This window comes from Cucurbita pepo, chromosome 1 (genome assembly GCF_057944985.1).
Source record: "Cucurbita pepo subsp. pepo isolate OVF chromosome 1, ASM5794498v1, whole genome shotgun sequence".
Classification (NCBI taxonomy): Eukaryota; Viridiplantae; Streptophyta; class Magnoliopsida; order Cucurbitales; family Cucurbitaceae; genus Cucurbita; species Cucurbita pepo.
This window is the reverse complement of record NC_141798.1, coordinates 360,003-375,063: the sequence shown is the minus strand read 5'-3', so window position 1 is coordinate 375,063 and position 15,061 is coordinate 360,003. Positions and strand designations below refer to the sequence as shown.

Below are 15,061 nucleotides of genomic sequence, written 5' to 3'. Positions count from 1 at the left end.
TAACTGGACGCTTCCATACTATTATTGGAAAAAATTTACCAATTATTCCCTATTTTTAATGAATTTTATTTTATTTTTGGAAAATAAAAAGGCTATGAAACGTATCTCCTGAAATGTTTCTAATTTGTTTTTTTTTTCCCATTATTCACTCAAGTTGTAGCCATTCACTATAAAAATGAAATATCCAATTTCCTTTTTTTAAAAAAAAAAGAAAAAGAAAGAAAAGTAAAGGAAAGTAGTTGTGCATATCATGAGAAGTATGTGGTTGATTTTTCTTTTCTCAATCCACATGTATATATTTATTGGTTGTAGGAAAAAAAAAAGTATAGAGTAATTTATATATATACAAATAAGAATAAATTTAATTTTTAAAATTTTGACCGAACGAACAAAACGAAATAAAGTAATGACTATAAATATTGCATAACCCGCATAGATCATACAAAATATATTATAAACATAAATATACACATAAAACTATATTATATAAAACGAACTATATTATATAAAACCATATTATATATAGTATAAGTAATAATCCTATCATAAATACATAAATCAAGCTTGAAATAAATTATTAAACAAAAGTTTTTTTTTGTTTTTTTTAATTCAAGACGGGAAAAGATTCAAACTTGATCGGTCTAAAATGTACAGTTAGGTGAGTAAGAGAAATTAGAAGTAGAATTCAGCTGAAATAAAAATAAAAATAAAAATAAAAATAGGAAGAAAATGAAATTAGGCCTGGAGGAGATTGGGTCCGTTGGGTGAAGAATGGACAAGGCAGAGTGGCCTAAGTTGTGTGTCCACCGGTGTGGTTCCTCCTACACTAACAATGCCATGTAGTTCCACAAAGCGAACACAAAGCGAACACAAAGAGAGAGAGGGAAAAGAAAAGTCTTTGCATAAAATGAGTCAGTCCCCTGAACCCAGAAAAAGAAAAGGGGGCAAAATGTGAAGAAAACTCCTCACGACGAATTGATTTTTATTAATATTTTGTTCTCTTTTTCAATTTGGGTCTTTGTCGGATTGGATTGTATTGGATTGGATTGGATTTGGGTTGCCAACTTTTACTATTAATTCCTTGGAATTTGGCCGAGTTCTAATCCCGATTGCCCCTTTCCATTGTTGGTGTTCTGTTTAATTTCATTGGTTTTGGTTCTTCTTTTTGCAATTTTATTATTGGGAAAACTTCCGAGCAGAGATGTTCCGATTCGAGCAGGAGAAGCTCCGAAAACGCATTTGATATTTCCCTATCGGTTTCTTTGATCACTTGAATTTGTTCAGTGCTCTTAGGGTCTGATATGGCTGATGCTCACTTTGTCATGCCGGCATTTGTGCTACGAAACCTCTCTGATAAACTCTATGAGAAACGGAAGAACGCTGCTCTTGAGGTCTACTTCCCAACCCGCTCCATCAATTTAAAATTTCTAGGGTTTTCATTGTCTGTAATCTTTCAAGGCCTGCATTGCGCTTGTAGGTTGAGGGAGTTGTGAAGCAACTTGCTTCGGCTGGAGATCATGAGAGGATTACGGCAGTTATTAATCTGCTCACCAACGAATTCACTATGTCTCCCCAAGCGAATCATAGAAAGGTATGAGCTGAATGCCAAAATGAATGCTTCTGATGGTTCAGGTTTGCCTTTGAGACTTCGTGTACTTGGTGAAGTCTTCATTTTATTATCATTAAATTTCGGTTTATTATCATTTTAAACTTTTTTTGGAATTTGCTTGATTTTAAACTTCCAATTTCATTTTCTAGGGAGGATTGATAGGACTTGCAGCTGCAACTGTTGGCTTGACTTCCGATGCGTCCCAACATCTCGAGGTTAGATTTTCTTAGGCGATTTTGTAATTGAGTTTTATAGTTTAGTTCATCACTGATTTCTCATAGGCTATTGCCGTCACTTGGTATAAATAAGTATTTAGTAAATGTACTTGAAGAGTTTATTTGTTAGAAGATGGATATGTTATCGACAAAGATTGTGTTTGGTTTATTAGGTGGATATGTTATCCCAACTCTGCTGCTTGTAGCCTCAAACTATTGAATTGTAGAGATTCTGACTAACAATTTGGGAGAATGGCATATGAAACTTGATCTGTTTCTTATCTCTCTTCAAGTGGTGCAATTTTAAGAGCTTTTTCTTGTTGTTGATATATAACTTGTATCGTTGCGAAATAAATCAGACATATTTTTTTTTTCTGTTTTGTTCCATTTTGGCGATGTTATCATGTTCTAGTTTTTCCGTCTAACATGATTAACTTTACAGCAAATTGTACCTCCTGTGCTCAATTCTTTTTCTGATCAAGATAGCAGAGTACGATATTATGCATGTGAAGCTCTATACAACATTGCAAAGGTGAGAAAAATTATCAGATCTGTTAATATGCTTTTGGGACTAAGCTGAATGTACTTCTATTGCTGCAGGTTGTTAGAGGGGATTTTATAGTTTTCTTTAACCAGATATTTGATGCCTTATGTAAGCTTTCAGCTGATTCAGATGCCAACGTACAAAGTGCTGCTCATCTATTAGATCGACTTGTCAAGGTACTCTCAATTATGACTAACACACCCCCCCACCCCCCCCAAAAAAAAAAAAAAAAAAAAATAAAATAAAAAAAAAATAATAAAATAAAAAGAAAAAGAAAGAAGAAGAATTCCATGTTTCAGACATTCTCTGATTCACCATGGACTGAGTGGAACACCACAATATTTGAAGAATACAAGCAGTTGTGTTTATCTTTGGATCTTGTACAACATATGCCCTCTTTTGGGCTGCTTTACATGTATGCATATGGTCTATTGTATTTAGTCTGCCTACCTCGTTGATGTAAATTTTCCCTCCCTAAAGATTAGGGAGATGTCTTGTTTCCTTTCTCTCTGTTTTGACATCCACTTTGTCTGAATGGGAATTTTCCCTTGTTTATAACTAATTTTATAAATTAAATGGAACAGGATATCGTTACTGAAAGTGACCAGTTCAGGTACGCCATCATTTCTCAAACTGCATGGTTTGAAATTGTATTGCAAAGATGTATTTGTTTATACATTCTTTTCTGGTGATCTTCTTTCTACAGCATCGAAGAGTTTATTCCATTGCTTAGGGAGCGTATGAATGTCCTAAATCCATATGTCCGTCAGTTTTTGGTTGGATGGATCACTGTACTTGATAGTGTGCCAGATATCGATATGCTGGGTTTTCTTCCTGATTTTCTTGATGGTGATTGTTTCTGTTAATGACATTTCTTTTAATATGTAATTTCTTCTCTTTTGTTTATTGAATGTAGAGTAAATGGTTTGAAGAGCGATATTAATATAAAGTTTTTTCTGCTAAATGTTTACAATTTACGAATCTGTGATGAATCTCAGGCTTGTTTAATATGTTGAGTGATTCAAGTCATGAAATCCGGCAACAAGCTGATTCTGCTCTTTCTGAGTTTCTCCAAGAGATCGAGAATTCTCCAGTAAGGTTACTTAGCCTGAAATTGATGCACTCTTTTATAATTACTCTGTAACCAGAGGCATTTTCATTATTTCGCTGATGGGAGTTCTTTTAGTTTTTATTAGCTTTTTGGCTCTAGGTGTTGGTGTCTCTTCTTTTGTATTTTTCTTGTTTTGATTGAAGATTTTTGGCTTCTTATATGAAAAGAAAATTAATTTCACATTTTTACTATTGATAATTACAATTTGTATGGCCAACAGCAAAATCAGAAAAAATCACAAGAAAAATTTAGGCTTAGGGATAACTACAATATTTTTTATACTCCGTTTTAGGCTTAGGGATAACTACAATATTTTTTATACTCCGTTTTAGGCTTTTAGGGATTCCTCATCCCTAAGGCCTTTATGCTGCTCTCTTCCTCTCTTGATGTTTATTTGATTTCCTTGTTTCCCATTAAAAACGAGGAATTACGCGCAACCCATGCAAATGTAAAAATTGATTTAATAATTACCATCTATTTTTTCAATTTTTTTCCCTTGTATGTTCAAAATTTATTTGTTCATTTAACAATTTTCTGACTCGAGCAGTGCTACTCTTGAAGTCTGTAGATTATGGCCGAATGGTTGAGATTCTTGTCCAGAGGGCTTCTTCTTCAGATGAATTTACTCGCTTAACAGCCATTATATGGGTATGGGTACTTTGGACTTGACCATCCATCATTTATTATTTTAATTTCTCTAAGATTCAACAAAACTTGACACATTCTCACTTTATTATGGGATCCTTCCTAATTCTCTCAAGAACCGATAGAGATTTCTTTATATTGTGCATTAATTTTAAAAATTTATAGTTTTCTTGTATTTGCAGATTAACGAGTTTGTGAAACTTGGTGGAGATCAGCTAGTACCTTATTATGCAGATATTCTAGGAGCAATTCTACCTTCCATAGCCGACAAAGAAGAGAAGATTAGAGTGGTAAGATTTATCTTCCCCCTTTTTATTGTTACTTGCTATGGACGCATACGATGCACGTAATTTGATCCTGTTATTTATGCTTTTATGTCTGTTTTAACCATCAATTATAGTGTTTATAGTATGTTTTTCATTATATTTTATATAAGATTGTTGCAATGAAATATTAGAGATATATTATAGAGGAGGACTCATCAACCAACATTGAACTTACGAGTTTCTATCAATTTTTTCTTGCACAAACATGATTGGTTGACTAATATTAAATGGGGTGGTAAGGTGAGGATAGTATAAAAACTGTCTTGCACAACAAAATTTTTATTTACAAAGAGAATGAGTGAATGTAAAAATCATATGGAATACAAATTTGTGCTTAGTGAGAAGAAAATCAATATTTACATAGAAGTAGAAATATATGAGAAAACAGAGCCGTTGATTTCATCTTCATATTGTGATTTTATTTTTTCTAAGTTAACAATAAGGAATATTTATGAGCTGAGTATTATTTGTTAGTCAGAATATAATTTTCATTCTAAAATTTGATTTTTTTTTTCTACGTGTTTATTTTTTTTTAAAAAAAGTTCTATATTTATGCATGTACAATTTCATATTTATACTCCAATTTTTTTTAAAAGTAAATATTCATGCTATGAATTGTAAGCGACGGTTCAAGAGAATGATAAATTGAATAAGATTCCAATTTTATAAAAGTTTTTCCTTTTGATTTAAAAATAAAAACACAAAATGTTTAAAAGAAAACTGTAGAATTATATTTTTTTAATTTTTAACTTAGGCCTAGTGGTCTAGAAAGGCCATGCAAAAAGTAAAGGGGTTAGAGGAAACAGATTCAAGCTATGGTGGCTACCTACCTATCTTGGATTTAGTATCATATAACTTACCTTAATAACTAAATGTACTAGGGTCAGATAGTTGTCCCGTGAGAATAGTGAAGATGTACGAAAGCTGATCCAAACACTTATGAATATTAAATTTTTTTATTATATTCTTTGTTACTTTGAAATGATTAACTTTGTAGAGTTTGCAATTGTAAAATCTTAGTGAGTGAATTAAAATATCTCTAACGATTTGTATCCGGCTAGTTTAGACAAATATTTAAACACTAAGGTTAGTTCTTTTGACTTCATATGATTACGAAGGCTAACATGGAGCCTAAAGAGAATTCAAAAGGCTCTCTTTAAGTCCTCTTTGGATATATTATGGTGCAGTATAGAGTTCCCTTCCCATTTTACACCTCACGGTGAGGGGGCTTGATGGTTTTTATGAGAATTTAAAGCAACTGATTTCCTTGCATTATGTTTGAAGGTTGCTCGGGAAACTAATGAAGAACTTCGCAATATCAAGGCAGCTCCATCCGAAGGATTTGATGTAGGTGCTATCCTTTCTATTGCTAGGAGGTACAGCTCCCCCCTTCACTTTCCTTGCCCCTCCGTCCACACATCTTCCTTGGAGAAAATGTGTTCACAATTTTTTCTGCAATGACACCGTTTGGATTGTAGTGTTCCTGCCTCATTGAGGCTATGCTGATTTTTTATTTGACGTAAGCTTCCTGCTTTCATTACATTTTCATGATTGTTGTTTCGTTGATTGATCAGACAACTATCTAGTGAACACGAGGCTACTAGGATTGAAGCATTGCATTGGATATCAACACTTTTAAACAGACATCGAACTGAGGTGACTATCATGGTCCATTTTCTTTCTTGTGTGTTATAGATGATTTGTCTTCAACATATGCATTAACCTATTACTTATCCTTTGCATTATCTTATTTATCTCGATATTATTTATTCCCTCCCCCCCCCCCCCCAAAAAAAAAAAAAAGGAAGAAGAAAACGAAGTTTTTTCTGTTTGACCTGTAATTTTAATATTTGATCATGAGCAAGAAAACCTTTCTATTTGCTATTGGCTTTATCCAAACGTAATGGTGGCAAGTGATAACCTCCCATCATCACTTTGATATTTCTAGATGAATGCAGTGTGCTGCATAGGACGACAATCTTTCAGTATGTAAGGCAATTGAAATTATCTAATACATTGGCTGTAGCCATGACATGGGATTGGTACTCGTGTGTATCAAAATTAGAAACCTGTTGACCTTTTCAACTTTCTATTTTCTAAAATTTGGGTGGTTCCCTTTTCTCTTCTGAGATAAACAGTGTACTCCTTAGAGTTTTATCCCATTGAAATAAATTACATCATAATTTTTCACTGGCCATATATTGTTCAAAAGTTGTTAAGTTTCAGGAAAAGTTGTCGACCTTTTCCTATTGTGAGTAAAGCTTAACACACTTTCTATTGCCTCGATGTATTTTGAGAACCATGAACCTTTGCAACTCTTACCAGAGAAAGATTACCCATGTGGTAAATCACACTTGGCACTAAGACCTTGGAGACTGAAGCTTGTGTACTTTGGACTTCATTTAAGCTTCAACCATTTTGAGGAGGCCAATGGTTTTTTTAGTACATTCTAAGCTACCTCTGCCCACATCTCTTATTTCTTTTACATAATTAGAGGGATATTTGATTTTGATCCAACCTTCAAAAGTAGCGCTAGCAGTTGTCTTTATGGCTGATGATCTGGTCTTAGTGGGTATAGTGATTTCCTAGTGATAATGAGTCATTGAGTCCCATTGTTTGAAATGGCGACAATGGCAAGTTGATTTGCTAAAGAACACAAAGTTATCTCCCAAATGCAGGTTGGTAGCGGTTGCAATATATCATTGTGGGATTACTTAGTTTCATAAAAGGAATCTATCAGAAATGGAATTGAGTGGCTCTTAATAGACTTCGAATAATGTTTCCATGTGTTTTGATGAAGTATGGTCCCAATGTTCCTAACAAGAAAAAGACCACCTCCACAGCTTCAAAGAAGAAAATTAAACGAGTAAGGAAGATACAGAATTTACAATCCTCGGTTAGTTACAATAAATCATTGAAGATACAGAATTCACCCACTCTTTATCATCACACATGTGGCTAACTGTCAAATGTTTGATGCCTCCCTTATTACCAACGAGATCATTGATGAGTTAAATAAAAGGAAAAAGAGTAGGAGTGGTCACAAAACTTGATTTAGAGATGACATCTGATATGGCGGATTGGAACTCTTTTGATGACATCCTTTGAGCTGATGGCTTTGGGCGAACTTGGAGGAAATGGAATAGAGGGTGCATGTCAATCAATGAATTTCTCCATTATTATCAATGGTAAGCCTAGAGTTAAAATTCGAGGAGAGGCCTTCATTGAGGAGATCCTTCTTCTCCTTTGTATTGGGCATTGTAGGATGCTCTTATTGACAAAACGAAAAGGATTGGTTGAAGGTTTTCAGGTTGGAAAGAATCCACATAAAAATCTCCATCACTCACCTCCAATTTGCTGATGATACAATACTTTTTCCTTCTTTAGACGAAGCTCATCTCCAGTCTTTTTCGTACTACTCGTCAGTCTGAGGTAGCTTCAGGGCTGAACACAAATTGTCAGAAATATGAATTCTTGGGGATGATTATCAGTCTGTCTCGCTTCTCTTGTTCTACATATTAGGTGCATTCTTATGTGTGGTTAATCTTCATTCCTTTTTGGACAGGTCTTGATCTATTTGAATGATATACTTGACAGCCTTCTTCAAGCCCTATCTGATTCTTCTGACAAGGTAATAATTTCTTCTCATGATTTGATTTCATGTTCTCTTCAACAAAAATTCAGTGATTTTGCATGTTAGTTTGTGATCGCATTATATTGGTTCCCGTTATCTGTTACATTCTGATGCGTCATTTTGTAAATTTTTCCACGCTTGGCAATTCTAATTCTAATTTGTAGACATGTCTCATCATCTTTTGATTGCTTGATTATACATCTGTTATTATTATTATTTTTATTTTGGTTAACGGGCTATAATGTGTCTCTAGATTATTTAATCTTTAGTGTTGTGTTCATACTTTATTTTAGAAAATGTTAATAAAAATAATTGAGAGAAAAATAATTTAACCAGATAATCAAGGTGTCCCAACACTTGTGAAGGCAGACTTGCTTGGAGCTCGAGAGAAATAATAATTTAACCTTGCTTGGAGCTCGAGACGATGCAAATACATGTCTGCTTCTTATATTAAAAAAAAAGTTAAAAGTTTTGTACAAGGATTTTTGTTTATGTTTTTATTATAGTTACTTTTAATGAAGAGAACGAATCAACTGGGTTCACTAGCTTTTAATGTTTTCCTCGAGAATGAGCATGTAAACAATAAAATGGTTAAAGAGAATGAGTTCAAGCCATGATATCATTTATTCAGTATTTAATATCATATGAGTTACTTTGCAACCAAATGTAATAGGGTCAGATAGTCGTCCTTTGAAAATAGTCGGGGTGCACATAAGCTAGCTCGAATACTCACAAATATTCTTTTAAAAAAAAAAAACAGCTTTTAATATCTTTCTTTCAAGCTTCAGTATCAGTCCCAATTATTTTTTACGTTAACAGATTTTGAACGATTGTTACCATGAAAGATTAAAGTTAATGAAGAATTTGATGTGCTGCTAAAACTGAATTTACTCGTTATTTTTTGGCCGTTCTGTTCATATTTTTTATTGCTAATTATTTTCATTCCTTGTTTCTGCTGTTAACTTACAGTTTTACATTGGATTCTGTCCCAGGTAGTTCTCCTTGTTCTTGATGTTCATGCTTGCATAGCAAAAGATCAGCAACATTTTCGCCAACTTGTTGTCTTCCTAGTGCAGAATTTTCGGATCAATAATTCTCTTCTGGAGAAGTGAGTTTTCTTTTCCTCTCCTCTGCTTATTTGTTGTTGTACACAAAAATATGATATCTATTGATATTGGATTTATAATCTACAAAACATATGTTATTTCATTTCTTTCCTAGGCGTGGTGCATTGATAATACGCCGCTTATGTGTACTTTTAAATGCTGAACGGGTCTACCGTGAGCTTTCTACAATATTGGAAGGAGAATCAGATCTGGATTTCGCTTCTATTATGGTTCAGGTTGCTATCTCATCTGTAATTTATTTTTGTGTTATTTATAAACCTTGCATAGGTAGCTGACGAAAAGAATTGCTGATGTATAAGACAAGAAACATCTATTGCGATCAATTAAAAATTTTGAAGTTTAGATAACTTTTATTTTAATTGCCTAATAATGGGGTGTGTTTGGGAACATAGTTTTTATTTTTCCGAGACAATTTCATTGGTGATTGAAATTTACAAAAAAAAAAAAGATAGTATACAAAAACCTTCCCAATTAAAAATATTAGATTACACCAAGGTATAGCTTGGTAAACAACATTGTCGAAAAGTTTTGTACAAGTCTGTGTCTTTCCTACAAATATTCTTTAATTTTTTTTTTCTTTTGGTAGATTCCAACAGAAAGCCTTGATGAGGTTTTTTTCATAATAGGGCTTTTGCATTCTTGAAAGGGTGATACATTAAAGCCATGTCCAATTGACCCTTTTATCTCCTTAGGAAATGTGAGATGCCATCCAAATATATTGAGAATCCTTGTCCAGAAATTTTGAGCGTATGTGCATTGCATAAATAAGTGACTTTGTGATTCGTATCCTTTTTTGCATGATGGACACCAATTTGGAGAAAGAGTGATGTAAGCTATGTGCTATTTCTCAAATGAAGAACTTCACCTTTTTAGGGTGATGTCCTTACCCTACTACCTTTTTAGGGTGACGTCCTTACCATATTGTCTTTGCTAGCTTGAGATTTATTGCTTCTACTTTTTCCACTATGTCCATCATCAAGGATTTTGTAGAGAAGACCCCGTCAACCATGGGTCGGTCCAAAATGATGTGCTTCCTCCATCACCCACCCTATGGCAAGTTCGGTTGGTGATGTGGAGGGGGTTGATTTTTTGTTTGATGTAGGAGTATATTTAGCCTTTATAAGATTTTTCCACAACGCCTTTTTTTCGTGATGATATCTCCATATCCATTGTCGAAGAGAGTTTTGTTCTTCTTTATTGAGAAAAGACCGAGACCTCCCTTTTCTATTGAGAGGTTTATAATATTCCATCGAACAAGGTGTGGGCCATCTTTTCACAAGTATTTTATGAATAATCTTTCTATATCCGAAGCCACTTTTTGTGGCATTGCAAATAGAGACATGTAGTAAGTGGGGAGGTTGGATAATGTGGCTTGTATTAGGGCGAGTCTTCAGCCTTTTGAGTGAAGTATAACATGATGCCCATTTGGACAATGTGGACAGTGTGATTATTTAGGAATTTTCAACATTGCTTGTTGTTCTTCACGATACGAAATGGTAGCATAACAATTATATCTTAAACTAGAGGGTAGTTTCAAATATGCTTTTATTATGAGCACTTTATATCAAACACTCTAATAGCAGGTCAAAGGTGCTGAATTTTATTCCTTTTCTTCACAAGTTCACAATCCTAAATTACTAACGTTGAAACCCTAGTTATTGAATTTCAGTTGTGTTCCCCATCTTTAGTTAATTTCTTTTTCTCTAATTCGTTGTATTTTTTGTTACAAAGTCGACCACCTTTCCACTATCATGGGTTAACCTAGTGTCAAAAAGAGCCATGTAAATAATATAAAGGATTTATAGGGAATTGGTTCAAGCCATGGTGACCACCTACCTAGGATTCAATATCCTACGAGTAACCATTACAACCAAATGTAGTAGGGTCAGGCAATTGTCCCGTGAGAATAGTCGAGGTGTGCGCAAGCTGACTCGGACACTGATGGATATAAAAAAAAAGTTGGCTATCTTTCTGTTTCAGTGAGTTTACTCTTTGTTTCTTTTTCAGGCACTCAATTTGATTTTGCTGACTTCCTCTGAGTTATCTGATCTTCGAGATCTTTTAAAGAAATCATTGGTGCATGCAGCTGGGAAGGACCTATTTGTTTCTTTATATGCATCATGGTGTCATTCCCCAATGGCTATTTTAAGTCTTTGCTTAGTAGCACAGGTAACGTTTCAATGTTACTTCAGTTCTGTATTAAACTATGTCTCAATATCTAACTGTTTAATTTTTTTATTTATTTTTGCATCACAGACATACCAGCATGCAAGTGCAGTGATTCAGTCTTTGGTGGAGGAAGATATTAATGTGAAATTTTTAGTTCAGCTGGATAAACTGATTCGCCTTCTGGAGACTCCAGTCTTTGCTTATCTAAGATTGCAGGTGGGAATGACTTAATATAGTTCACTTTCCTATTGAGTATTTGAAATGAGAATTCTATAGTAGTTTTTTTTCTTTTGCAATTTCATCATTTTAAAAAGAAGTAATCACATTTTATAGATATTTACTTCCATCATTCACTGTGCTTGCATACCTGGGACTTGTAGATTACAGAAAGATGATAGGTTCTTCTTCTTTTTTGTATTATGTGAGGGAAAGCCTTTTGATTTTGGAGATTGTAAAATAATGTCATGAATAATGATTTGTCTTTCTATTTTGGGATAAGAAATTGAAATGATGTCATCCCATGTGGAAAAAGAGGAAGGTAGATAAGTTGCCCTCTCAACCTAAAGCCAGCGAGCTTATGAAAAATTAAACCTATTGGGTCCTACTAAAAAAGACGAGAGAGAAAAAAAAGAACCATTTGTGATTAAGAAAAAAGTTGTGGAAGAATGTAATGGAAGAACACAACAGAACTCTCACAATCAATGCATTGTAAACATTCCTGAAAGCTAAATTATTTTATTGGACAGTTTGAATTTTCATACCATTTTGTAAGGCAGGCTACTTATCTTCCCGGTCTCGTTATTTTCTTGGGGAAATACAATATTTTCATGCAAGCATCTTGGATTGTCAATTTCTTCTTGAATTTGATATATCTTTGGGTTTCTTGCAGCTTCTTGAACCTGGAAGATATATATGGCTACTAAAAGTATTATACGGTCTTCTAATGTTACTTCCCCAGGTATGCCTTCTTAATCTCCAGTTGCTCCTTTTTCTACCTTATTAACGTTATAACTTGGACAGTGTTGGTTTTTTCCCCCTATATATTATTAAGGGGGCTATGCAGTTTCTTTGTATTCATTGTTCTTCTGGTCTTAGTAGGATGATCGGATTTGGGCATAAAATTTTGGAAGCTTTATCTATTATTGTACTTTGACCTTGTGAAATCGTACTTAGAATATGTAGATCTCGGATATTTGACTGTATACAATATTCTTATTTTTGAAATTCAAGGATTGAGTGGGTCTGGGATTCAATCCCGGGAGCTAGGTTATTGGATAGTTTCCAATGCCATAGAATGGCTGCTTGGACAAGAGTCGCTTGGTCTGCATGTTTGGTGGGCTGTAGTGGTGACAAACTAGATCATTGTAGTCTACGAGTTCATGCACCCTTGTTTCCAGTGAATTTCAGGCGAGTTACACATAAGACATGACCTATGATTACCCACGACGAATGAATAGCTCGGGTTATAAAGCTTGAAATTTTACAAACTAGCACAATTCAAATCAAACTCAAATTCATTTGGTATAAAATACAATTAGATAAGTTACAGAAAAACAAAAGATTGCAACATTCTTGTAAGCTTCAGGTGTTGAAGTTTATACGTAGGCTTCAAAACCATGTTTATCCAGGAAGGAGGTGATTCACATATTCCTATTATTATGATATTATCTAAAGTTTAAAACAATTTTCTTTCTTTCTTCATTGAGTGAAAAATTCAAGAAAGAGAATGGTTGTGATTGGTGTAAATCATTGCTATAGCTTTTCTTCCCTCATAATCGGAGAGATCTTTTGTAAATCTCCCTGTAGTAGGCCTCCTCTCTTTTACAATTTCATTTAGTTTTTTATCTAAAAAAAAAAGAAAATCCGTAGACATGGAAGTGTTACAAATTCTTGGTTGATCATGTCTTTTGGTTATTATTAGCTGTGATGATGACTTTGGTTTCTTATACATGGTGTTACGTCATTTAGTAGGGAAAAACTAATGATTAGTTCGTGTTACGATAAAATGTTGATTTTAATAATGGAAATAAACGTCGTTGACCAGTGGGCAAATAGTATTAGCGATATCAATTTTCAAGCTGATGAATTTGATATAGTAGTAAATACTTGAATGGTTTCTTTTTTCTGCTAACCTTTACCTGTGTCAATGCTAAAAAAAGATTGTTCACGTCTGTAATGAATGATAACACTCTTGTGGTGCATTAATAGACTCTTCGTTTTCCTTATGACAGCAAAGTGCTGCCTTTAAGATACTGCAAACACGTCTGAAAACAGTGCCTCCATACTCATTTAGTGGTGAGCACTTCAAGCAATTATCATCTGGGAACTCCTACTCCACCCTGATGCACATGTCTGGTTTGAATATAAATGAAGATGGTGATGTAAGCCAGAATGATGGGAACTCTCATAATGGAATTGACTTTGCTGCTAGGCTACAACAGTTTGAGCACATGCAGCATCGACATCGCTTACGTTCAAAAGAGCAGACACTGTCACGGACCAGTCCTCCGCCTCAGATGACGGCAAGTGTTTTTTACATAAATTCATTGTTGCCAGAATCCTTTAGCTTTAACTACCATCATCCGTATCAACCAAGAAAAGAGTATTGATATTGGTTTTGATGCAGGAAGTTAAGATCCCAGAAGAAACAAGGCAGTCAGGCTCAGGTGAAGGAGCAGAAATAAATAGGCCTCCTTCAAGATCATCAAGGAGAGGGGCTGGGCAATAGTTATGATTATATATGCTTGCCTCCATTATATATATATACAGTGGGGTCTCAGTGATGGTAGTTTGTAAAATTGTATATCATAGTAGAGAGTTTGGTTTAAAAATACATTCTTCTTTAGCTGTGTGATTGGGGACGGCTAGTTTATTAAACAAAAATTGAGATGAGCTCAGTTTTTGGCTGAGATATTGTTTTTTTTTTTTTTTTTTCACTCTGTAAAAGGGGATATTTTTACCCATGTGGTTGTGTTCTTTTTTTTGTTGAAGCCATTATGGGTAAAAAGAGGGTGAAGGTACTTAGAAGAAGAAGAAGAAGAAGAAGAAGAAGAAGAAGGTTCAGTTCTTCGTTTTTTTTTTTCTTATTATTTCTACTTGTTTTGCTTGTTTGTCGTCGACCTTGTAACAATCTTCTTGAATAAGTTCAAGCTAATTCATGTACAGACACTTCTCGTGGGTGTTATTGTTATTTACTTCTTCAACCAATGCATCTTCCAATCAATTGTAAGCTTTTTAGGATTGTTTTGCTTGGATTCATTGTAAGCTTTTTAGACTAATCAACAAAAGGAAAGGGTTTGAGCTGTGGCAGACAATGTCTCGTCTTCACATTCATCAAATGCCAAACTTGGTTGAGTTAGGCTAAGTGTGTTAATAATCCAAGTTCACGCCCCAAGCACAATAAATAAATAAATGCACTAATTTTTCACAATAATCGAGTTGAGTCAGTACACTATTAAATTTTTTAGAAGAAACCTAATCATTAAGTTACTTCCGAGAAGAAACCTTTACATCGTAATAAAATAATATTTAACCGCATAAATATTACTAAATGTTTTGTTATTATTCAAAAAAAAAATACTAAAAATGAATTTGTAAGTAAAAAACTTGCACAGAAAAAAATCATCGTATGGCTAGTAAATCAATTGTAACAACTCATTTTGTTGAAAAATTAAAAAAAAA

General features: G+C 34.0%; 1 protein-coding gene across 2 annotated transcripts; it reads left to right on the top strand.

The window, feature by feature from the left end:
• The first annotated feature begins 794 nt into the window (after positions 1–794).
• Positions 795–14,570, top strand: LOC111798371 (protein VAC14 homolog). Of its 2 annotated transcripts, none has more exons than XM_087116857.1 (20): positions 795–1,391; positions 1,478–1,591; positions 1,759–1,824; positions 2,267–2,356; positions 2,425–2,544; positions 2,953–2,981; positions 3,075–3,217; positions 3,367–3,461; positions 4,041–4,127; positions 4,307–4,414; positions 5,735–5,826; positions 6,025–6,106; positions 8,016–8,081; positions 9,077–9,192; positions 9,306–9,426; positions 11,219–11,380; positions 11,468–11,596; positions 12,270–12,338; positions 13,612–13,906; positions 14,011–14,570. In XM_087116857.1, exons 1-20 carry the CDS (start codon positions 1,302–1,304, stop codon positions 14,106–14,108), a joined length of 2,172 nt encoding a protein of 723 aa, XP_086972983.1. In that variant the 5' UTR covers positions 795–1,301; the 3' UTR covers positions 14,109–14,570. The 2 variants fall into 2 exon arrangements, with proteins under 2 accessions (XP_086972983.1, XP_023537238.1); XM_023681470.2 differs by having other exon boundaries at positions 802–1,391; positions 13,612–13,902; positions 14,007–14,570.
• The last annotated feature ends 491 nt before the right edge of the window (positions 14,571–15,061 follow it).